This window comes from Alternaria burnsii (genome assembly GCF_013036055.1).
Source record: "Alternaria burnsii strain CBS107.38 chromosome Unknown 725, whole genome shotgun sequence".
NCBI classification, from domain to species: domain Eukaryota; kingdom Fungi; phylum Ascomycota; class Dothideomycetes; order Pleosporales; family Pleosporaceae; genus Alternaria; species Alternaria burnsii.
This window is the reverse complement of record NW_024066123.1, coordinates 194,981-219,445: the sequence shown is the minus strand read 5'-3', so window position 1 is coordinate 219,445 and position 24,465 is coordinate 194,981. Positions and strand designations below refer to the sequence as shown.

Sequence of the window (24,465 nt, the reverse complement as noted above, 5' to 3'; positions counted from 1 at the left end):
GCGCTTTCACAATGCACATCTCTACAACATTACAATCTTGCATTCTTGTTGTCAACATCTGCATGTGCTACGAATTGCAATTACCTGTCACCATGAATACTTCGCATCGCCGAAGCTTATTGCAGTGTTCGGATGCCCCCACCTATTAGAATCCACGCCCGAATTGAAATCCAGGACCTCCATAACCCCTCATACTACCAGGACCACTGGATCGGCCTCCTCGGGCATATGGCGGCATCTGGAATTCATGTCCGGTCCCGTCGCTGGCTATGTTCTGCTGGCTATGCGAAGGGGCTATCTTTTGCGGAACGTACGTTGCACCGTATCTTTGGAGAGTTACCTGTAGTTGTGGTAGTATTGTTGCGAAATCCACTGGATGCTGTCGCACACGTGGCAAGAACAAGGATATTTGCTGATTGGGATAGTGGGTGCAGGTACGACTAGCGCTAACTGCCCAACGCTCAACTGTACGCAGAATCGTGTCTGCATGCTTGTGAAAGTGAAGGTTTACAACATCTTTCCAGAAAATAGGTGGATCATGGGCCCAATTCAGTACTGCGTACTTCGTCGTCAAGCCACTAATAAATTTGACACTGTAAAGATTTTCGACGCCTGCCTTTGAGTGATCCGCTGGGACGTTGTCGAGGGGATCAGCAACAAAGATCATAGCTTGGATACTGATTAGGACCTGGAGGATGGTCGATTCGCCTGGACGCCATTTTTCGCCTGGCCAAGTACCAAGCAGGGATAGACACACTACAATGAGATTAATACATGACCGGGATTGTAAGTCGCAGCAAGCTTACCTTTTCCATTCTTGTGGAGATTTGGATTGATTATGAGTTGGCCGCCTTGTGTACCTCGAAAGAACATTTGTGGAGGTTTGTAAGGGAACTCGGCTGTACACCAAAGATCGAACTCAAAAAGACCGTTCTCATATGGCGTGCCTTCAGGGCCTGCAATAAGAATTCTACAAGGATTAGTAACTGGCTTAGGCGGCAACCACTTATCAAACCACTTACTTCATCACATCAAGTCTGGACATGCCATGTTTGACATATATACCAGAAGACAGCCCTGTCTTCAAGGTCGTTATCTCTGTGATGAGTCGTTTGACACGACCCCTCGGCGATTGAGTAATCATCTGCGCTTCTCTCGCAAAATGGAAACATGGCCAGATCTGATCATCTGGCACTTCGACGATACCATGATCCACCGGCCCTGCATTGCCTTCCCCAATCTCGAGGTACTGGGAAAGGTCGGATATCTCGCGACAAAGCCACAAGAGGTCCATACTTTGCTCATCATGAAACTCATTTCGTGACCTCTGAGCACCGTTTAGCATGACATGGCTCTGGATGTTCAGATTGCGAAGATTCACGGCGAGTGCAGAGGCGTTTTGGCCAGACAAGTTTCCTGTAAGACCTTTGAAAGACAGCGTCAGGAGATCGATATCGTCCGGGAATACAATACGCTCATTGAACATGACAGCCTGTTTTGATAGTTTGTGGACTCCGACATTGCGGAGGAAGCCAAAGAAAGCCATGTAAAGGCTCTTTCTCTTGGTCACATTGTCCAAACTGTCGTTTCGGAGTAGCTCCGCGGCTTTATCGAGAACTTTGCTGTTAATCAACATCGATAAGACGGCCTTGGGTGGGTCGACATCGAAACGCGTGGTGTCTGGCTTGTTGTGATCGGGACTGGGACACAACACTGCGAGGAAGGTGAACAGATTCTCGTAAAACCTGTCTCTTTGCCTTTCCGTGTCCAAAGCTCGATGTCTACCTCGGCCTTCAAATTCCCTGCTACCAAACATCTCCTGCATGCTCAAGTGACTCTGGTCGTAGCCTGTACCCCTATCGACCGTTCTCTTGACCTTGGGCTTCGTTGTTGCATCACTCCTCTTGGCCTGGCAGTATTCCCGATCGAATCCACATAGCATCACCCAAATGGTGAAAAGTCGCCCGCGGCTGCAGCAACATACTATCTTGGTGCCATTGACTGGTATTTCTAGTGCCATGGACTTGTTGAAGCAGGCGATGCAACAAGCTCTCGAGCACTTACTGCACTTGACCTGCGAACTGATCGTTGCTGTGACCGTCAATTTCTAACATCTGGTTATGGAGGCCTTCGAGATTACCTTGTCCACTGAGCCAGCTCTGGAACAGTGTAACTATGGCGCCGCTATTTTGTATGAATTTGAAGTTGCAATTTTGGCATTTTCTGTCAAAGATATAGCCGGCAAAATTACTGTAGGTGTTGAACTCGACTGCGTTCGCATTTGTAAGTGCGTTGCACGCTGATGCTGCATGCCGTCAACTTCTTTCATTCTCTCGATACATGGTCATTATTTACCTGAATCTTGGCAGCTCATTTTTTTGTTTCGTGAGGCACGTATATGTAAGTGTACTGATCGATGGGATAAGCGCAGGAGGACTATTTGAGCGCCAAATGAGGAAGCTGGCAAAAGGTATATGTGTTGGCTGCATGGAAGAGCAGTACGCTTCGCTTTCCACATGTCACAATACCGGAAGGTACAACATCATCTCGGCCTACGCTGCCTATGAATACTTGTTTGTAAATAGCTTTCCCATTCAAGTCTCCAACACGCAATATCGAGACAGTTAACGAGATCATATCTAGTGACAGTATCCCTTCACACTATCCTCTTCCTTTATCTCTCCAAATTCATTGAACTCTTCGTGACTCCTGCGACGAGGAGATACTTGGGTCTCCGGTTCGGCCGGCGGCACCACTCCCATCTCCTCCGCTCTGCTACTGGCAACCGTTGGCATATCAATATTTGCTGCTGACTTTACAGAAAGCTCCATCGCTTCGGGAGTCATCTCTCGCATTGCTTGTTCCACCTCTTCGTCTTCAAACTCATGTGATGTAGCGTCGCCCTTCGTCTCGTCTGTTTCCCTTGCTTCTGTTTGCTTCTGCCAACTAAGCGAGAACACTGGTCGCTGGATACTCAACCCTGGGACTTGACCAGGTAATCTCGTATGGCTCAAGATCTTCCTGTCTGTGTGTATGAGGCCGTCTTCTTCGTCATCGGAGTCGCTTTCGTCACTCCAGTCATCCTCCATCCCCTCTACCTCTTCCCCAAAGACCATGTTTATACCATCATCTATGGAGTCGTTTCCTCGTAGTTGAAGCATTCTATTAGCATAATCGTTCCACTCCTTTCTATGTTCTTCCGCTTCTTCGTCTTCATCTTGTGTGCCACCGGGACGATCGTAGTTGCAATCGCTCATGAAGCTTGTGTCGACCCATACGTTATCTGATGGACTGGCATGTTCACCCGGTGTATACGAAGTAGAGGATCGCTGGTAGTATATTGATCCCCGAGATGAAGGCGACGGAAGGTCGTCGGGGAAGTATACTCCAAACATAGGAGAATGTAGATGAAGCTGGGACGGAGTTTGAAGTGGGGAGCATGGTGTTATCGATGATGGTGGTAGAGCGTAGATGCTCGAATCTGAGGAGGCTGATGGGGAGCGTTGTGTAAGGGTCGACTTGTTGGGGGGAGACAAGGTTATATTCGCTCCGTTGGTACCATTCTCATTCTGTTCATCTGACTCTAACCCATCAGAGATCCCACTCAGGTACCACGATGTTTCTTGTTCCAGCTTAGGCAAACTAGGTGGAGAATGCGGGATTTCGTCCTTATCCCCAGTAACAGAGGTTCCTTGCGACTCGCCTCCCACGCAACGCCTTGTTGAGCGCCTCTTTGGAACAAAGAACTCGCCCCATCCTTCCGCAAGGAATGGGATTAGTATCGCGAGATTCAGCGCTTTCATGCAGCCACTAGATCCCATCACTGATGCTGGAATCGCCAAGCCGGTTTGCAGAGAGTCTTCCTCCCATGATACCTCTTCTTTTGCTCACCGCTCGTACACGTCCACCAGATTAGCCCATCGAACTTTCTCAACATGCCAAATTCGCTTAGCTGCATGGTAGATATAAGATAATTCTGGGTCTCCAGATCTACAAGGCTTCAAGAGCCCGCCGGCAAGGCGCCAGACATGTGCAATCCGGTCAAGGGAGGCAATACATTGAGTAATGAGGCACCCCGGGCAGACATCGCCCATCCAAGGGTTGCCAGGATAGACATTGTGCTTGCAGAAGCGTGTGGTAAGTAGATCTAGAGGTTTCTCTTCCTTTTCCGCCTCGTCTTCGCCGTCTTCGACAGTCGAACAATCTTCTACGTCTTGCATATACAGCTGTTCCTTGACCTGTTTCGTGTTCATGAAGGCCTTGAATATAAGCGCACTGGGTATTCCTCCCACTTCCTGGTTTCGCACCGCTTGTACTATTCTTCTCCATACTACTTTTGACGGGTAAAGCGCTGCTTGGTCGGGATTCCCGATACTGGTTTGCCAATTGATGTAAAGTGGGTAAAGTTTCGGACCAAAGATTCCAAGAGCAGCCCTGGTGGAGGTGAGGGGTCGGCCCGGAGCAGTGGTGCAGTGAAGAGAGTGGGTAGCGGCCGGAGTCGAGGACATAATGATATTACGTGTATATTCCAGGTGCGTGATGTGTGAGCGGACGGAGCAGCCACGTAAGAAGAGTCCCTCCGTGAGGCGCTATTGATCGCGATTTGGGTAATAGCTCAGTTTTTAGTTCTTTCACTCGATCTCTAATCGTGCCTGTTAACTCTCACCTCGTACTTTCTCCTGGGTTTATCTTCTTTGATAACTTGGTCTGCTCTAACAGAGTTGAGTCCAGAAAACACTCCGCATATCTAACACTGTCATATCTTTGTTTCGCGACAAACCGACGTGATGAATCACTCATATTCACCGCAATCCCAAAGACATGGAAACAAGAAGGTCCTCTCAGACGAGACATCGCACCCGTACCAAAATCCCAAGCAATATGCCAAAATGGTTTGTGCCAGATAACAGGAACATAAAACTCCATGGATGTACGAGCGCTTGATTGTGAAGTTTGAGCAGAAAGGAATAATGCTCTGAACCCCTCTGTTCAATGAAATCGTGAAAACCCTAGATTAGTGATACTGGAGGGAAACACCCCTGGTGCGGAGTCGGCGCTGAACGAAAGAGAAAGCATGATCAAGGCTCGTGGTAGCGAAGATAGTGGGGTCAAAGCTCGGAAAAGAATAATGCCCAGCCGCTGATGGTCTCAGACGGTGGTGGCTCGATTCGGTGCTGAATCCTGTAGATTGCTCCAGAAGTCACAGGCAGATACGAGTTGAGTTGTGTCAGTAATGGCAGTTGTGAAGATGGCATTGATTGCGAAAGATTTGCGTATAGATAGATGTAGTCGGGTCATCTAGATCAGTGGTCGCGTGTCAGTGACCGTGCCGCAGGGTATTCGAATCAAGACCTGCATAATGTAATGTAGCTCGCATGCAAGCTATCGATGCCGACCAAATCTAAAACGGACAATGCCCAATGCCAGCAATCAATGGTTTCAAGAGAACTGCTCGATGCAGTAACCCACGATGAGATGGAGGAGGACCCAGAACCCGAGGGTGAGGTTTTTGTGGATATATGTCGTGAGTCGCTTCCGTGTGATGCGTGGGCCCGTTCCAAGGTTCATGTATCCATGGATTTTACCATTGTCTGTTCTAGGACTAGCGGGCGGCTCCAGTGGCTGGGGTGGCGGCCGGAGATGGCATGCTGTTGGCTGACAATGCAAAGTTATGCTGTGAGACGTGTGCCCTGTCGTCGTGGTATGCGAGCCAAGTCTAAAGCTTGCAGAAGATGAAGTTGCTTGTGGAAGGAAGGCCGGGTTGATGATTGTGACGGAATAGGCCGGGCCAGCCAATCAGGACGGTTCGGGGGAAGCCGCTGGGCTTGCTTGACGCAACACAATGGCTGCAGTCCACATCGCTTGTTGAAAGCCAAGACAAATGAGTTCAACAGCTGCTCTACGAACAATACCGACCTAGGTCATGTGAGCACCAATGCTATGCCTATCTCAGCCTAATATCATCTCAAAAGTAAGCTTGCAGGCGGCGCATGTGTGGTTTGCTTGCATGCTCTACAAACGCGTGAACGGCTCCACCGCGAAATTGAAGAGCAGCACAAAGACCACGCATTGATAATCTCATATCTCATCTACCAACGTCAATTCCGTGTCGAAGATTCATCAAGCACACAGTCGGTGCAAGGTAATCGAATAGACAGGTGAATGACTAAGCGATGGTACCGAGATGGCCGATGCTCGGACTTGAAGATGCAGGCTGCCCTATCCATCCCGTCAAGAGCGACCTCCTCCCAACTGTCCCATATCGCTAGATCGCGCGATCCCTGGATAGCTCAACAGCGATTTCGGCGCATTCAAGAATGTCATATATGCTATTGCCGAAATAAAGCGACTGTTATGTCCAGCTAACTCCGCAACTAACCTAGGCTGCAGCTACGACTGGACATATACGAACACGCTTGCCCTCAGTTGCTGGACCTGTCCATTTCATACTCATTAGACCGGCAACCAACCTTCGCTACGATTGTTCTAGTTTCCGATAATGTCTGGACCATACCTCCACGGCCATCATGCCTCCGTACTCCGTTCTCATAGCTGGCGTACAGTCGAGAACTCCTGTCCTCACCTCCTCCCTTACCTCAACAGCCCTTCGCTCAAGATCCTCGATGTAGGCTGCGGGCCAGGCACCATCAGCGTTGATCTTGCTACCCGCGTCCCACAAGGCTTCGTCTATGCCATCGATCCCTCCGCAGAAGTGATCGAAAAGGCACGAAAACACGCAGAAGAAAGGGGCGTCACAAACATACGATTTGAGGCTGGAGATATCTTTGAATGGGACAAACTTGACGGCGTAGAGGAGGGGGGCTTCGATATCGTGCACGCACATCAAGTGCTGCAACACCTACAAAATCCGCTGGGTGCGATGAAGGAGATGAAGCGGTTGACCAAGTCAGGCGGCGTCGTTGCAGTTCGAGATTGCAACTACAGCGCTATGGACTGGTACCCAGAGCATCCAGGTATGCAGAAGTGGAAAGATTTATACATCAAGATAGCATTTGGATTGAAGGCACATCCCAACATGGGCAAGTATCTGCATGCGATAGCCATGCAAGCAGGGTTTCCAAGAGGCGATATCGAGGCTAGCGTATCGGCCTGGACGTTCAGCACGCCGGAAGAGAGGGAGTTCTGGTGCGGACTCTGGGCCGATAGGACTGTTAAGAGCGACTATAAACAAAGGGCTCTAGACAGCGGATACGCGACGGAGCAGGATCTGGAAGATATTGCAGCGACGTGGAGAGAGATGGAGAAAAAGGAAGATGGCTGGTTCGCCGTTATCAACGGACAGATCATATGCCACGTTAGGCAGGGTTTATAGGTAATCAGGCACCTGTATTGTCCTTCCTCTCGGTCATTCTTTTCGCCTCGCGCCTCGTACCTTCCTATCGGACAAGATCCTTAGTACTTGGCCCCGCACGTCTACGTTACACTCATCCCACGCTTTCCACTTACCTCCAATCGCAAGACCCACCGCACTTACCGCGTCCCAGTCATCTGACGGCTTATGCACTAGCTGCTTAGGCCTGTCGTAGCTGCCTGTAGCTACCTGAGCTCTCTATATCAACCCCACTTTACCCCTCCAACTTCGAACGGCTATCAGCGCATTCCACGATACTACCAACATTGCACTCTCCTACGATACCAAGCAAACCCGGAATTTAAAGGCCAATATGCAGTCCACAACCGTCCTTGTCAACTTCCACGGCGACTGCCCAAAGTGCGGCGCCGGCATCAGCGGCGACGCCAAGACCTGTGGATCTTGCGGCAGCGTAAGACGCTTGAAGGAGTCTTCACGACTAGAATATCGCTAACCACCATCGCAGTCTTGCCCAGTCTAGATCGATGATGTTCTTGAGTGGGTCGGCATAGGTTGTGAGGCTGGATACAGGGGATACCCAAAGGCTGGACATGCACGGTGTTGATGTGGGAGGCGATGCTGTTTCAGATTACGAGAAGAGGAGCTTGGACAGCAGTTGGCATGCCTAGTGAGTGATCGAATGAAGCTGTTTATCGTGGTATATCTGTCTCTCATTTCTCCTGACTGAATCTTATGATATGTGCTATACCTGTTTCCCGTACATCCCTCTGGGAGGCTTAGCAGACATGTCTAGTAGAAAAGACGTCGCACAACCACACCATGGACGAGCGCATCTCAGGTACGCACATCAGTCAAATTGTTCCGTACGATAATTTCCTTTGTGGTACTGATGACTTGCCATATATAGTACGCTTTGACATATCAAGACAGACGTGCTCTGACTGGAATCGATACCATGGGTATCATACTGTCTATGGCAATAGGCTCGTACGGATTACGTACTCTCTCGATCGTCCACCCACCAACTCTCCATCCTCTCTCCGTCCTCAGATATACCAATGTCCAAATGGCCAATATTACCGGCACATTTGAAAGCATGACGGCAGTGTTACATGAATAAAGGACACATCGACTCCATGTATCTAAAGAGCCAACTGTGAGCGAGTACCCGTAATAGCACCCTTCAGGTTCCAGAATTTTTGAATGATATCCCCCGCAGACAACCTCACTGTAGTATGGAGGAGTTGAACTACACGAATAGCCTTGTAGTTCAGACGCCATCATCTAAAGCCAAAGAGTCATAAAGTGGCCTCGCCTATGGTTCAAGGTCGCATTGGGTAGATGTAAACTTACAGTACCAACGGCCATATTGAGCGACAAGATGCCGCCGTCGATACTGTTTCTGATCCAGGGATGCAAAGAAGTACGGAAGATAGACGTTGAGAGCGCAGCGATCAAGGTTGCTAGGCTCACTCCAGCCGAAAACTCTAGAATATGTGGAAGAGGGCCGAATTTGTTTCCAGTGATTAAGAGCATGGTGATAATGAAGACAGTGGCACTGAAGATGGCTTGGAATCCACGGGCGATAAGCACGGGGACTGAGGGAGAGATGCGCATCTCGTTGGATAGGTGATTTTCAGCGCAAGGGTTTCAAACATAAGGGTAGATCAACAAATGAGGCATTGGAGAGAAAGGAATCCAGTCTCGCTTGAAGTTGTCTGTCAGAAGGGTGCGTTTTGCACAGCCCGGAGTTAGTTCGCCATTGTTTGCTGTCTAAGACAGGGCGGATGCAACATGACACTGTCAGTCAGATCATCGAGTAAAGTCGCACGAAACTGGAAGCAGATAGGTGCAGCGTCTTATGTCATCACTTCGTGTTCATTAATGACGTATGCCAGTGCTGGCAATTAGGCCCAAACTATATTACGTCCACCGTCGTAAAGAAAGTGCTCTGATGATAGGTATCGTGGTAAAACAACCTTGGAAAGAGGCCGACGTGAAGTTCTTCAGGAGCATGCGTAGAACACTCTTAACCCCTAGGAAATCGAGTTGCCAAACGCATGTCTCATCATGACTTTGTACAATTAGTCAGGTCATTAATCCTAGATTCGTTTGGAAACACTCACTCTTGTACGACTATGTGTCTAGTAGCCCTTCTTCATTCGCAAGAAAGCCAGCATGGCGGATACTGCGAGGACAAGAACTGCAAGGAACATAAAGACGCAATCGGCTTGGGTCGACCTACACCTCGATACCATAGCTTCAGGGTCGGTGAACCAGTACCAGCACTGATCATCGCGGCGGCAACCACCATTGAAGATGTCGTTGAAGACTATCTTGGCAGCACTGTGGTAGTCTATGTCACCGTTGCAGTCCACACCAGAGATCTTGATAGCGAGTACCTGTGTCGTTGTCAGTCGAAACGTTCAATCGAAAAGTCAAGACCGTTTCGGGCCAAACTGGCACTTACGATTCCACCTGCCGCATTGATGAGAGCAACTAAGGCGTCAATGATCAAGCCAACCATGCCATCTAGGAAGGTCAAGAATAGAGCAGCGACCCCCAAAGCAGCTCCCAAGATCGTGACGCCGCCCACGAAAGCGGAGAAGCCCAAACTGGCTGGGAGGCTACCCCAGTGGTGACCGCGTATCAAAGAGACGGAGATCCCAAGTACGACAACACCGAAAAGAGCTTGGAAACCGCGAACGACGAAGTTGAGAATTGGGTTTGCGATAGCCATGTTGTTACTTTGCGCGTACAATGAGGTGTGTGCGTGTGTTTGCGTTGATGAATATCCAGTCAGCGCGACAACAGTGGTATCAATGTGATTGCGACAAAAAACCCTTTCCGTCGCGTGTGAGTTGAGATGAGAGTGGAACGTGAAAAAAACGTAGGCGAAATGGGTATCACATCGCTATTTACGCTTGTGCGCCTGTCCGTACATGCACGGCATATACCTATTGGCTTTCCTCGCCTGTGTCACCTTCATGTCTGGCAGGAGCAGTTTCATGTTACCGTGCGGCGTCCAAGGCAGACACATTGTTGGCAGCGCCTTGTGTTCATCCCGATATCCTGGTTTTTTGGTGCTAATCCTATTATTGTGAAGGGATCTGCAAATACGGTATGGTTGCCTGGATCATTTTTCAGGGTTCTGCCAGCTTTGGAAGGGTAGGTAGTCATGAGGCTAGACTGCCATCGTATCTCTTTTTACCGGTGAAATCTAAAGGCACATCTGTGACTCATAGTAGAGGCCGCAATCGAAGCAATGTGCTGCTGTTGTACATACCATTGCTACGATAACATCCATCCTAAGGGGTATTGAGCTTCAGACCCCACCATCCCTATTTTTTATCACACCTCACACACAGCAAAACAAGTCGTCACCATCTCGAAGCGACGCAGTATATTGCCGGTCACCAATGGAGGCTGTAATTGTCAATGCGCAAGGCGTCCAAGAAATGGGGGCCAGAACTTCTCACCGGTCAAAATCATACCTGCCTGGAAGTATATCGTGCAAGGTGACAGCTCAAGTGAGGCAAGGTACATGTAAGGCCTCACCTATTATCCGGATCTTTGAGTTCGTTGATAAAGTGTCAAGGGTACGCGCAAAGATGTGCTCGTCACAATACCCCTGTCTGGGGCAGTGCTATTCCCATCCAATAAGAACGCACCAGCCTTTGGCTTAGCCTCCGAGGTAGCAGTTGCCGTCTTTCCTTGGTGTTCCCAACCCATTTCCATACTAAATCATTGCATATTAGTTGCTATTTTCGTAGCTCAACGGCGGTTGCAAGTATCTTGAACAAGCCAGCCAGGAAAACGTCTCGTACCAGAAGTTGAACGTCCATTGCAGAAGTGATAGACGAGTCGCGAGTTGCTGTGGTTGAACAAAAGTAGATAATGACGAAGCAAGTAGTATACCCTTGTAGAGTATGGAGGTATCCAAGCAATTTGACGATAGAGAGTAGGGTTGCTATAGCGCCCCGGTATCACTCAAGACCAAAAAGCCCTATTGGTCTCTAGGGGATATTGCACAAGCAGTGGTGGTAATTCATGAAATTATTAGCTATATTGAGAAGAGACCGAGCTCACTTGTTGAGTCGCGCAGCCCTCTCGGGATCTCTCCACCAAGCACACTGCTCCATCCTGATAGCTGTGCCCTCGTCCTCCATCATCGCGCCACCCATAGTCGGGGGATTGACCACTAGTTGCCTGCTTCCAGTTCCCTCGTACTGCTCCCAGGTTGCGCTGCCCGACAAGGCATAAGTGTTCGGATCTCCACTGACAATAAAACTTGCCCAGTAAGCGCTGTACATATCCGCGATCACTGGGTATTGTGTGTTTGCTTGACCGTTAAAGTATGAGGAATCGCTAGCGTGCGGCACGCCCAGGTACGTGGCCGCCCAATTTGGTGTGTTCCAGCGCGCTTTGTAGACTGGAGCAGAGGTTGAGGAAAGAACGGAAGCCGTGTCTTGAACCGGGCAGATATAAGAATAGTCTCCGTAAGCCTCCGATACTCGCTCGAACTGGTCCGAGACGTAGCCCAGTGTGCCAGCCTCTGGCTTTACATCAGGGTAGAGGGTCTCAAGATCGGAAAGATCGTCAGCTGTTAGACCTGGAACAAGAGTCTTCCAGAAGTTGAGATACTCGGTGTTGGTACGTAGATCTTGTGGCGCAAAGGCTTTACCTTCGTCGGTTGTGGAGGAAATCAACATGGGAATGTTGAAAAAGGTGCCGTCTTCGCCGGAGGTCGAACCACGCTTCTCAAGGAGGGGACCAGGAGAGACAGGTTGCCACGGCCAAGTAATGTTGTAGTTGTGGGCGTTATACAGCGAAGAGGACATGAATTGGATGTCATCGGCTTCGGCGGCGCGGAGGCACTCCAGAGCAGCAGAGCTGGGTGACAAAGGACAATTCAGATAATCCATAATGTCTGAAACTTGGCGTTGGTAGATAGGGTAGTCAACACCCGGGAAGGCACGTGCGGTTGGCGAACCAGAAGACATGATGACCTTGCTGAACAAAGGCTTTCCGGCATCCTCGTTGTAGTTGTGGAACAGGTGGATGCCAACCGAATGGCCACCAGCACTTTGACCACCGAGGGTGATCTGGTCTTTGTCGCCTCCGAAATCGCCGATGTACTTTTGCAAGAATTCCAGAGCCATTTTCTGGTCGCGGATACCCAGGTTCAGAAGGCCCTCTTCTTCCATAAACTTGCCTGGCAAGCTACCGAGCGCACCAAGTCGATACTGAACAGTAACAACCATGAGGGGTTCCGTGCTCTTCTCCACAAACAGCGCTCCGTCGAAACTGCGATGAGAGCCCGATACGAATGATCCTCCGTGCAAGTAGACCATGGATGGCAGTTTCTGGTCCATAGGAATACCTGAGGGTCGGTACACGTTGATGGTAAGACAAGCTTCAGACTGTCCGAGCGAGCTGTACATGTTCTGGAAACATGCCGGCCCAGTAGATGTCGCATCCTTGACACCATCAAAAGGTTCAGGCCATGTTACCGGCATGAACCTCCCCTGACCAACTGGTTGCGTGGAATACTCAACATTCATCCATGCATCCACTGGTCGACTGAAGGTCTCAGTCTTCTTCAAGTTCATGAGCATCTGAGTGCCCTGGAATGATCCATAATCCGGTAAGCTGACAAGAAGCGATCCATCTGGCGTCTCATGGTTCGGAGGACTTGGTCGTTGTGGCGTGCCAGGCTGATATGGTCTGGCATAGGTAAAAGCGCCAAAGTACCAGAACAGCAGGACAGTGCTCCCGGAGAAAATCATGATGATGGCTAACCTTCTCTTCAGCCATCGTGAGGAGAAATGGGTTGCTTTCATAGTATTCTGTTGCTCCCGGGCTTCTGCCGATGGCGGCGCAGGGAGTCGGTCCGCCATAGGTACCGGTAGGCGCTACCGGCAACGGAGAGCGGAGTGACTGCGGGGATAGAAAGCGATGTAACTATTCCTACGGATAATCTATCACGCGCTTACTCTTGTTCGCGCTAGTTTGACGTTGTGATGGGGACGATGTTGGTGTTGAAGGTGAGATAGGGCACGTGGCTGGCGAATAATGACGTTGCCGAGACACTACCGAGTCAAGATATCGGTCGTGCAAGGATGTTTGGAGCCTTTCTGTGAACTTGCACGATGAATTACCTCCGAGGCTTGCCCTCATAAAGGATACCTTCCTTCTCCAAGCCGCTTCACGACACGTCCGAGGAAGCAGTTTTTCTCTTTCATCTCCCGCCCAACGGACGTATCCATGAATGAATGGATTATACCAAGATACTATGTTAGCTCGGTGCTTGGCTGAAGCCAAGTATCGCATCGGTGAAGAAGCTCATCGCTCACACCAATCTTGGGTGCGATCGCCGATATTCAATAGTAAGGAAAAAGCGACTTCAGACGATAAACGGATTCTAGATTTTGGTGAGGGGTGATAGTCGGTGGCGTCCGGAGAAGTAGAAGCCATCTGCTGCACCCCGCAAGCTAACGCAGCACAATAAAAGCATAGGCCTCGACCGGTGGATGTTCTGGCACCGAAAAGTAATCAACGCTAGCCAGCGCTGTGCGACTGACACCTTCCTTGTCAAGTACAGAACAAAAATTGGTGTATCGCTAGCGTTGTTGGCTACCCAGGATTAACATACATATCCACACAATCTCTCATCTGAGCCTACTTTCCCTGCTCTGCCGCCTCCTTCTCCACAGCATCCGCCATATCCGCCAATGTATCGAATTTCCAGTTGTACACTGGATCATCACGGTTCCCCATAACCGCTCCAGGCCTATAGATCCAGGAACTCTTGATCCCCATATCCTTTGCTGGGTGGTGGTCGTGGTATTGAGATTGCGCGGTTTGCAGCACCTCGTGCTTCTCGATACCGAATTGCTCCTTCACTTTTGCCAACATGTACTCAAAGTTTCTCAAGTCAGGCTTGTAGGAACCAATGTCTTGAGCAGTGTAGACCGCGTCGAACTTATATCCCTTGAGCCCATTCGCATTTCCAAGCTTGAACGAATCATGGTCGACGTTCGAGAGCACGACAAGCTTGAAGTACTTGGACAGCCTCTCCAATGCAGAGGGTATGTCGGAAAATCCGGGCCAGTGCCCAATACTCGCTCCAAATTCCTTGCTCTCCTCTTCACTGGGCTTCTCCAAACCAAGTTGCTCACACAATTCTGGGAGCACCATAGTAAGTACTTCAGAGTACTTAAGATGGCCGTGTTCTCTCTCAACTCTTGCTTCAATCTTGTGCATGACCTGCATGATGTGCTTGCGATCCATGTTTTCTTGACCAGACTTTTTGAGATGTGGTTGGAGAGCGATGAGAGCGCCAGCCTCCCAGTCGATCAGCGTACCGTATACGTCGAAGGAGAGGAGTTTAAAGTCTGTAAGTTTGGACATGATGGCGGTTATGTGCGTATTGTGACAAAAATGATGTATTTATAAGTTTGGAAAACCTCTTGTGTTTGAGCTCTGTATTGGTGAACGGACTGCGAGCGTGTTGCCGATTATTATATGTTGTCTCATGACTGTACAGTTGTCGCTGCCCAGAGGCCTCTTGGAACCCCACTTGATACTATGACGTTGGCGGGGCATGATAACGCGCCCTACAAAGTACATGCTAGCATTTGCGACGGCCGAGACGTGATAGCTAAATTTGAGTCTTAACCTAGACGCTACATACGCTTCACTATGCGATCTGGTATTGTTGTATAGGTGGGCCGTACCTTACGAAGGGGAACATGCATGCAGCTGACGCGTGGGTCGTGCTTTTCTCCGCCAAGTAGAGCATATCAAGCCATCTATGGAAGAGTCGAGGGCGAACAATCACGAAGCGCATCTACAAGAATCCGAGTTTTATTCGAGTAATGTTCATTTGTAATCGGACCGGCATTTACCCTCGGCCTACGCTGTGTTGACAACACCAGTTCTCATCTCGTACGGCAGACTACCAAGTTTCGACTCCAAGACTTCCTTGGTCAGCCTCCACAGATTTCTTTGCAACTTTTCATCTCTGGCCTGCTTGGACGCTTCTTGGACCTTCTTATCAGGAACAATATATGAGTTCTGTCAGAAGTCAGCTTAAGATTCTGAACGAGAAGTACGAGAGATCTCTTCTTACCTGAATCTGATCCTTTACAATATCAGGTGACACGGCAGCAAACAGGGCCGGGCGACATCCTTCAGCTACGGGATCTTTCATGAACGGCCTAACCGCTTTGACTCCAACCTTTCCCATGGTACCATAAGCCTCAACTGCCTGGTCTTGCTGGTCCGTTAACACGCCGCCCGGGTGTGTCGCATTGATCCACGGCAAGCCGCTGCTCTCTGTGACTTGACCGAATTCGCCAACCTTGATACGAGAGTACAGCTCACGTAGGAAGAGGATCTGTGCTAGCTTGGTGCGGTTGTAGAGCTTCATTGCGCCAATGTCTTGGTTCATCTCTTGGACCGATTCGAATTTCATGCTCGAGTCAGCGCCCTTATGCAGATCAGAGGATTGGTGTACAATGCGCGAGTCAGGCGTCTTCTGCAGTATAGGCAAGAGCGTGAGCGTAAGATGTGCCTGCGAGAAGACGTTGACCTGCATGTGGCTGTCCAGACCATCACGCGTCTCATTGTATACGCCGACACCCAGCCCAGCATTGCATACCAAAGCGTCAAGTCTGTCCAGCTCTTTTGCCAGCGACTTGGCTACCTCGTCCACCTGCTTTAGGTCTTCGAGGTTGCACTTGCGCCACTCCACTTTACTTATATCACCCCATTCCTTGAGCGCTTCTTGAGCTTCATCGGCGTGCTCTTCCTTGTTCGACAGGAGGTAAATTTTCGACGGGTTGTGCTGAAGGAGATGTGCGACGATGCCGTATCCAATGCCGGCAGAGCCGCCAGTAACAACGTAGACCTGTAATCGTGGTCAGTAATTTGATCATGTAGATGAGAGAGTATCAATTTACCTTCCCGCTGAGATCAGGGATGTCTGTGTTAGGGTCGAAGGCGCTGCCGATGGCTTTCTTGATTGTGTCCATGATGATGAAGCGTTAGCTGGATAATTAGTCTTCCTCAGTGTCTTTGGTATCTAAAGGGTAGGATGTCATCTTCATTCAGGCGGGAAATAGGCTCATATCACGTCGCCCGACGCGTCGCGCATCGTGTCGTCATAATGAAATGGGTGGAAGCTCCGCCTCTAATTATGCCTACTACATGTCGCCTAAAGCCCCAAGCATGACATCAACAACCTACCGAGTTAGTCACAATCATCAGCAAACGTTTACCATGTTGCATACGTGGATGCAGTCTGGGAAGTTGTGTTGGTAAGGATGAGCAAACGCAAGCTTAGTTCAGCGGTATGGACCGAGTGACACGAACACAAGCGTCACAAGGTCTTTCTCGCATATCACACCAATACCAGTATAAAAAACACAGCATATAGGACTAATGCGCTATACGGGATGTTTGCCAGGATGATTAAGGACGTGGCGGTGTAATATCGAGAGAAGACTTTGTGTAGGTGGACTGCGAGCCTGACAGGATCCGCGACCCCGCCCCACACAGGTAGGTACACCAAACCATCGTGTTCGTGCATACTCTCCGGTCGCTCATCGCATAACTGCCCTCCGCATGTGTCATACCACCTAAACATACATCGCATACGAAGCTTTACATGTGGTTCGCAGGGATCTGGTGGCGAGCCGGGGCCCTAACAACCTTGTAAATGTCCCTTAGATCTACTACCACCATCTGATTCACGACTGATTATCATGGCTGAAATGACCATCTTTTACAAAATTCAAGACAACATAGTAGAGCAAGTTCTCTGTATTCCCAAATATCCAAGACGAAGTCACAATATCTGATGCCCATAGGCTGACGCTAAGTCTTGCCTTGTATAGTGTTTGCGTGTATTACTCCTAAGCCGAGCCACCAGCCCACCGTCTGTCCAAGTCTCCGTCGTTGATCCCCTTTCCCAGAACTCCTTCAATACCTCTACCTCTCCTCTCCAAAACACCAACTTCGACGAAGTCGATGCGTTCATCCATCTGTACCTTGTATGCTGTCACTTCTTTCTCCAGTGGTTTCTCGTTCTCTTCCGTATGCTCGCTCGTTCGCACTTTCTGGGCACAGTAGTAGTTGGATGCGAATGACTTGATAATCCACCAAACTCTTGGATAGACACAGGTCTCGCAAACGCGTACTAGACTGCCCATGTTGATGTACTTTGCAGTGTTGGAACAGTCTGAAATTGCGCAGGTACGTTGGTAAAGAGCATCATAAAGTTCAGCGAGGCTGAATGTAGAGTGCGAATGGAGGCCAATAGGCATTCTCACGGTATTTGGAGCTATGGAAGTGACCTAGAATCGCGATATCAGCACAAATTCTGACGCTTCTATTACCTTTTTCCACTCGATCATACGAGCCACGAAGGCGATTGCCCGTTTGCTAACTCTCCTCCACACCAACGGACTTGCGACATCCAGTTCCAGAACAACTTGTTCCATCAACTCAGCTGGCAGTCTCGATAGTGATCCTAGATCAGATGTGGTAGCGTAGTGGAGTTCGAGAGCATGACGACCGTTATCGAGAGGGCAATGTCGGGCGAGCTTGTCGTGTTCAATCACGCTGCAGAAGGTGGCTTTCTCATAAAGGGGTGAGGGCTATGGTGTTGTAGACCGACATGACAGTGTATCGGGAGAAGCTGTTGATTTTAGGAAGAGAAACTTTTGGAAAGAAGACAGTAATCTATTGCGCTGGAGGGATGAGATAAAGTATGAGGTCCAGGCTCCCGAAGCACATCGATAGTGAAATGCGTCTGTCAATTGACGGTGCACGAAACCACAACAGTGAAGACCCATACGGACATCAGATCAACTCAAATAGATAAGAGATAGTTGGAAACATTGTTCTTCTTGTGGAGGATCACATTTCTAAGGTCGTTGGCCCGCGAAACGCCGTTTAGCTGTCTACGTCAAGCAAAACTCGAGGCAACTGATATTTCATAAAACGACCGGTAAAAAGAGTAAAGGCTCTAACCAGAACTGGGACTGCGCAGGTTCAGCAGCTAGATGGACCGTAGTGGGTTGTGGTAGCAAAAAAGGGGGTGATCATAGAGGTACCGTAGTACCTTCACCCTCAACACCTTAACACCTCTACAACCATCCAACAAAAACGAACAGACGTACAAGCCCGACGTGGGGGTCGAACCCACAACCTTGAGATGTACTGAGTAATCGTGTCTGTTAGACCGTGAAAGACTAAGAGTCTCACGCTCTACCGATTGAGCTAGCCGGGCTATTTCTGTTGTTCGATGGAAGGCTCAAATTTTATTCATCTCATAGACTTCAGCGTTTAAAAAAAGCAGGGAGATCCAGCAAAAAACTGGGTGAACCTCATATGGCCGGGATCAATGTTGGTAGGGTGGGGGGAATTCGGCGGGACGGTCGAAAATTTCATTAGCGCAACACCAAAAACCATCCGCATGCTCGCTAAAGCACAACCGCAATACGTGTTTATTGGCCATCATTATATTGTACACATAGTCACAAGATAGTCGTGGTATGAATGAGAGACTTGTTGCAATCAGGGTTTGTTGCGACAGTGAGGTATATCAAGATCGTTCACCTATCTTCCAGTTCACATATAACAAAAGCAATGTCAGAGCAGCATGATCAACTAACTGCATGGTCGTTGGATCAATGCGTAGCATTCTTAAACTGCGCAAACGTGGTGCTATTTTAAGCGTGACGACTCCGCCTTCAGTGCGACGTTACGAGGCGACAGCCTCAGAACTCGCAACGCGAGCAGCTAGTAAAAGTAATCTATTTGAACACCGTCGCCGACAAGTTAGGGGCGAAGGAATGTTGAAACGATGCCACAATATCAATGCTCTAGCCACTGTGCAGCCCGTATAAGACAGCATTCTACGAAATGATACAAAATACACGATCCAATCGCATAGTATTGATTGGGTCATCTCTCTTCCATGCTGTCAAGCAAGACGCCGCAGCACGAACCGGGCTGGAGGGAAATTGTAGTATGCCCGCCTCACAAGCCGTGTTGGTACTTGGCGTGTTCTAACCAAATGCAATGGGCGTTCGTTCCAACGCAACGGCAGCAATGTTAGCTATCGAATGATAGGCAAGACGTTGTATTCATGTTCCTGTCAAGAAGGATTTACTCGGAAGCAAAAGCATCCCGAAGGTTAGTATCAGGGTGCGGACTTGGCGCAACGTCAGGGTCTCCACCAAATCTCTCCCCACAGCGTGGCGCCGCGTAATGGCACTGCAAGCTGGGTAGTTTGCAGCATCGCGCGTCAATGTCAGCTTGGTGCAATTTGAGACGTGCGGCCAAGGTGAATCGATCTTATTCGTCGACATAACGAGGCCCCAGGGGCGCGGTTGCAGCAGAAGGCCCAGGGTAGTGGTAGGCACTGCCTCAGCACTCTGGTCCGTGCCTACATCTTTCAACGACCGGCAGTCAGCGAAACCTTGCAACAGGATCCGCAAACATTCCCGGCGCTGGTGGAAGTTGACCTTCGCTTTCTTCACGATACAAACGCGATCACGACACATTGCGCGCATTCGGTAGAAACTCAACTCGGAGACGCCCGCCAAGCTGCGTTACTATAGCCAGGGTGGCTTACGACGAAGCTCCGCAAGACGTCCGTATCCGTCCGCGACGCGACAACACATTGCAGAAACGACGACACACCGGCAGCTATCACATGAAGTGGTAGGCAAACCACCCTCTTCGGAGAAAGACGCCCATCGCAACATTCGGCCGCTATGGCCAGCAGGCCGCCCGGTGGACCGCCTCATAGCGAGAACCTGATCGACTTCGACGACCATCAACCCACATATTACTCGGGTGCACCGCCACCTGCCAATGACCATGACCTCCTCCACCGGTACGACATAGACAGCTCCGATGCAGCGCCACAAGGTCGGCCCTCGGTTTCGTACGATGACTTTGTCGGGGGTGGGAGGGCGACGGCAGGCCTGCCGGGCGGGCCTGGCGCACCCGCGGGTGACTCGCCCTATCTGGGAGGAGCAAACAACAGCAGAGCCTACTCGCAAACCTCGGACCTGCACAACTACCAGCGCTACTCGGATGCAGACATACCGGCAGACGACGATGCTTCAGCACAGGGCTACTACGCCGCGGGAGGAGCGTATGACCAGCCTTCACCAGGCATACAGCGCGGGGCATCCAAAAAGGCGCACAACAGGAATAGTATCCTGAGTCTTGGAGGTGGCCTGACTGGAAAAGTCAAGAACATGTTCGGGAAGGGCAACGAGTATTCCGAGATGGATCTGCCATTGACCGAGAACGCAGCACACCAACGGCAGCCCAGTGCGAATACGACCGCAAGCGCACGCGACGATGGCCAGTCCTCCAAGACGAAAAAGGGGATGGGCTCATTCAAGTTTGGCTTCGGCAGGGGCGCGCCGGATCCCTCAACGTTGGGGCCAAGAATCATCCACCTGAACAACCCGCCCGCCAATGCCGCCAACAAATACGTCGACAACCACATCTCAACCTCGAAATACAACATCGCCACCTTCCTTCCCAAGTTCCTCTACGAACAGTTCTCCAAATACGCCAATCTCTTCTTCTTGTTCACGGCCATTCTACAACAGATCCCCGGTATCTCCCCCACCTCGCGATACACTACCATTGTGCCGCTTGGTATAGTCTTGCTGGTCTCGGCCGTCAAGGAATACATTGAGGACTACCGGCGGAAACAATCTGACTCTGACCTCAACAACTCAAAAGCCCAAGTCCTCAAAGGCTCTACCTTTACAGATACAAAATGGGTTAATGTGGCAGTTGGCGACATCGTACGCGTCGAATCCGAACAATCCTTTCCCACCGATTTGGTCCTGCTTGCTTCGTCCGAGCCCGAGGGTTTGTGCTACATTGAGACGGCCAACTTGGACGGGGAGACAAATCTGAAGATCAAGCAAGCGATACCTGAGACGGCTGACTTTGTCAGTCCTGCTGAGCTGGCACGACTAGGAGGCCGTATACGGTCAGAACAGCCTAACAGCAGTCTATACACCTATGAAGCAACTTTGACCATGGCAGCTGGTGGTGGGGAAAGGGAACTACCACTAGCACCCGATCAGCTGCTGTTGCGTGGAGCGACACTGCGAAACACACCTTGGATACACGGTGTCGTCGTATTTACCGGACACGAAACGAAGCTGATGAGAAATGCCACGGCTACACCTATCAAGACCACTGCAGTGGAGAGACTGGTCAACAAGCAGATTCTCATGCTTGTAGTCATTCTCATAGCGCTAAGCATCGTCAGCTCTATAGGCGATGTGATTATACAGTCCAAGGAGAGAGACAGCCTCGAGTATCTCAGACTTGATGCTTTCAACGGCGCCAAACAATTCTTCCGCGACCTCCTAACATATTGGGTACTCTACTCCAACTTGGTTCCCATTTCGCTTTTCGTAACGATTGAAATCGTCAAATACTACACTGGTAGTCTCATCGACTCTGATCTCGATATTTACTATGAACCGACAGACACACCGGCGAAATGCCGAACTTCGTCTTTGGTCGAGGAACTAGGTCAGATTGAATACATCTTCTCGGACAAAACAGGTACTCTGACATGCAACATGATGGAGTTCAAGCAGTCTACGATTGCCGGCATTCAATATGCCGATGAGGTCCCCGAGGACAGACGTGCGACCTTTGAAGACGGTGTTGAGGTCGGAATCCATGACTTCAAGCAACTTGAGCACAATCGCAAAACGCACCACAACAAGTACATTATTGACCAGTTCCTTACTCTACTCGCAACTTGCCATACAGTCATCCCCGAAAGAAAAGGCGAAAAGGCCGCCATCAAGTACCAAGCTGCATCGCCCGATGAGGGCGCCTTGGTGGAAGGCGCAGTGACTCTCGGCTACAAGTTCGTCGCGAGGAAGCCGCGCGCGGTGATTATCGAAGTCGATGGTCGCGAGCTTGAATATGAACTCCTAGCCGTTTGCGAATTCAATTCCACCAGGAAAAGGATGTCTACGATTTTCCGTACTCCTGAGGGCAAGATTGTCTGTTACACCAAGGGAGCTGACACCGTCATATTGGAGAGGCTTGGCAAAGACAACCCTCATGTGGAAACGACGTTGACGCATCTTGAGGAGTACGCTTCCGAGGGACTGCGCACGTTGTGTCTTGCGATGCGAGAGATCTCAGAGAGCGAGTTCCAGCAATGGTGGTCGGTCTTCAATACTGCACAAACAACTGTTAGCGGTAATCGTGCCGAAGAGTTAGACAAGGCTGCTGAGCTCATTGAGCATGACATGACTCTGCTTGGAGCGACTGCTATCGAAGACAAACTGCAAGAGGGTGTACCAGACACTATCGCTACCCTGCAATCCGCTGGTATCAAGGTCTGGGTCCTTACTGGAGATCGCCAAGAAACTGCCATCAACATCGGCATGAGTTGCAAGTTGATCAGCGAGGACATGAGTCTACTCATTGTTAACGAAGAAAACAAGGAAGATACGCGAGACAACATTCGCAAAAAGTACCAAGCAGTTACTAGTCAGAGCCAAGGTGGGGCTGAGATGGATGTTCTCGCTCTAGTTATCGACGGCAAGTCGCTTACCTATGCCCTTGAGCGTGACCTTGAGAAGGAGTTCTTGGACCTGGCTGTCAGGTGCAAGGCTGTCATCTGTTGCCGTGTCTCCCCTCTACAGAAAGCCCTTGTCGTCAAGCTTGTCAAACGCCACCTCAAGGCTATCCTTTTGGCCATCGGTGACGGCGCAAACGATGTTTCCATGATCCAGGCTGCTCACGTTGGTGTTGGTATCAGTGGTGTTGAGGGGTTGCAGGCAGCACGTAGCGCAGATATTGCGATTGGCCAATTCCGCTACCTGCGCAAACTTCTCCTTGTCCACGGCGCCTGGAGTTATCAGCGTGTCAGCAAGGTTATCTTGTACTCTTTCTACAAGAACATTGCCATGTTCATGACACAGTTCTGGTACTCTTTCCAGAATGGGTTCTCGGGTCAGATTATCTATGAGTCGTGGACGCTGACATTCTACAACGTGTTCTTCACAGCGGCGCCGCCTTTCGTCCTGGGTATCTTTGATCAATTCGTAAGCGCGAGGCTTTTGGACAGGTATCCGCAGCTCTACCGCCTCAGTCAGTCTGGTGTCTTCTTCCGTATGCACTCTTTCTGGTCTTGGGTTGGAAATGGCTTCTACCACTCGCTGATTTTGTATTTCGGTGCCCAAGCATTTATTCTCTGGGACTGGCCACAGTGGGATGGCCGAAATGCAGGCCATTGGGTTTGGGGAACCGCCGCTTACACTGCCAATCTGGCGACCGTCCTTCTCAAAGCCTCCCTCATCACCAACATCTGGACAAAGTATACCGTGCTAGCTATTCCGGGCTCCATGCTGCTTTGGTTCATCTTGATGCCCATCTACGCCGTCGTAGCCCCCAAGATCAACATATCCAACGAATATGTTGGCGTAATCGAGCGCCTCTTTCCTGACCCACGCTTCTGGGCAATGGTATTGGTACTGCCACCACTCTGTCTCATCAGAGACTTTGCATGGAAGTACGCGAAGAGAATGTACTTTCCGCAGAGCTACCATCACGTTCAAGAGATTCAGAAGTATAATATACAAGATTACAGGCCACGGTATGTTTTCCCCAAATTTTATACTTGCTCGCCACGATTCACTGACTTTGCAATAGTATGGAGCAATTCCAAAAAGCGATCCGAAAAGTCCGACAAGTGCAGCGTATGCGCAAACAGCGTGGGTATGCGTTTTCACAAACAGACGAATCACAAGCTCGGGTGCTACAGGCCTATGATACTACACAGCAAAGAGGGCGGTTCGGAGAGATGGCGAGTTCGCGGAAATAACCCTAGGCATTTGGACCTGATAAGGGGAACGCATTTTACTCATCGGAGTTTGTTCGGCGTATGGAAAGTGGGCGGTATGATGTTCTTGTACGACTGCGTTTCCAGTAGGTATGATGTCTGTGATGTGAATAGTGCAGTGTGTTATTGATATGAGCGTCAATCAACGAGGACTTCTAGTTGCACATTTCCAAAGGTCCCTTCTGTGTTCATTACTTCCTCTGCA

The 24,465-nt window shown here is 50.0% G+C and overlaps 8 protein-coding genes across 8 annotated transcripts; 2 read left to right on the top strand and 6 right to left on the bottom strand.

Moving 5' to 3' along the window:
* Nucleotides 1-189: 189 nt before the first annotated feature.
* GT037_009685 (uncharacterized protein) lies at nt 190-3,395 on the bottom strand (the record flags this gene model as incomplete). The annotated part of the gene is made up of 7 exons (XM_038934732.1): nt 190-238; nt 564-756; nt 807-970; nt 1,023-1,970; nt 2,065-2,184; nt 2,356-2,483; nt 2,661-3,395. 7 exons carry the CDS (start codon nt 3,393-3,395, stop codon nt 190-192), a joined length of 2,337 nt encoding a protein of 778 aa, XP_038782533.1.
* A 3,104-nt stretch (nt 3,396-6,499) lies between these two features.
* GT037_009684 (s-adenosyl-l-methionine-dependent methyltransferase) lies at nt 6,500-7,333 on the top strand (the record flags this gene model as incomplete). Its single annotated transcript, XM_038934731.1, has 1 exon — nt 6,500-7,333. The coding sequence occupies one exon, from the start codon at nt 6,500-6,502 to the stop codon at nt 7,331-7,333; it is 834 nt and encodes a 277-aa protein (XP_038782532.1).
* Nucleotides 7,334-8,617: 1,284 nt separating this feature from the next.
* On the bottom strand, nt 8,618-10,073 carry GT037_009683 (uncharacterized protein; the record flags this gene model as incomplete). Its single annotated transcript, XM_038934730.1, has 3 exons — nt 8,618-8,931; nt 9,579-9,735; nt 9,804-10,073. 3 exons carry the CDS (start codon nt 10,071-10,073, stop codon nt 8,618-8,620), a joined length of 741 nt encoding a protein of 246 aa, XP_038782531.1.
* Nucleotides 10,074-11,418: 1,345 nt separating this feature from the next.
* On the bottom strand, nt 11,419-13,233 carry GT037_009682 (alpha beta-hydrolase; the record flags this gene model as incomplete). Its single annotated transcript, XM_038934729.1, has 1 exon — nt 11,419-13,233. The coding sequence occupies one exon, from the start codon at nt 13,231-13,233 to the stop codon at nt 11,419-11,421; it is 1,815 nt and encodes a 604-aa protein (XP_038782530.1).
* A 781-nt stretch (nt 13,234-14,014) lies between these two features.
* GT037_009681 (haloacid dehalogenase) lies at nt 14,015-14,746 on the bottom strand (the record flags this gene model as incomplete). Its single annotated transcript, XM_038934728.1, has 1 exon — nt 14,015-14,746. One exon carries the CDS (start codon nt 14,744-14,746, stop codon nt 14,015-14,017), a length of 732 nt encoding a protein of 243 aa, XP_038782529.1.
* Nucleotides 14,747-15,250: 504 nt separating this feature from the next.
* GT037_009680 (uncharacterized protein) lies at nt 15,251-16,371 on the bottom strand (the record flags this gene model as incomplete). Its single annotated transcript, XM_038934727.1, has 3 exons — nt 15,251-15,412; nt 15,468-16,247; nt 16,300-16,371. 3 exons carry the CDS (start codon nt 16,369-16,371, stop codon nt 15,251-15,253), a joined length of 1,014 nt encoding a protein of 337 aa, XP_038782528.1.
* Nucleotides 16,372-17,253: 882 nt separating this feature from the next.
* Nucleotides 17,254-17,664, bottom strand: GT037_009679 (uncharacterized protein; the record flags this gene model as incomplete). The annotated part of the gene is made up of 1 exon (XM_038934726.1): nt 17,254-17,664. The coding sequence occupies one exon, from the start codon at nt 17,662-17,664 to the stop codon at nt 17,254-17,256; it is 411 nt and encodes a 136-aa protein (XP_038782527.1).
* A 2,460-nt stretch (nt 17,665-20,124) lies between these two features.
* GT037_009678 (phospholipid-translocating p-type atpase) lies at nt 20,125-24,242 on the top strand (the record flags this gene model as incomplete). Its single annotated transcript, XM_038934725.1, has 2 exons — nt 20,125-24,014; nt 24,071-24,242. 2 exons carry the CDS (start codon nt 20,125-20,127, stop codon nt 24,240-24,242), a joined length of 4,062 nt encoding a protein of 1,353 aa, XP_038782526.1.
* Nucleotides 24,243-24,465: the final 223 nt, after the last annotated feature.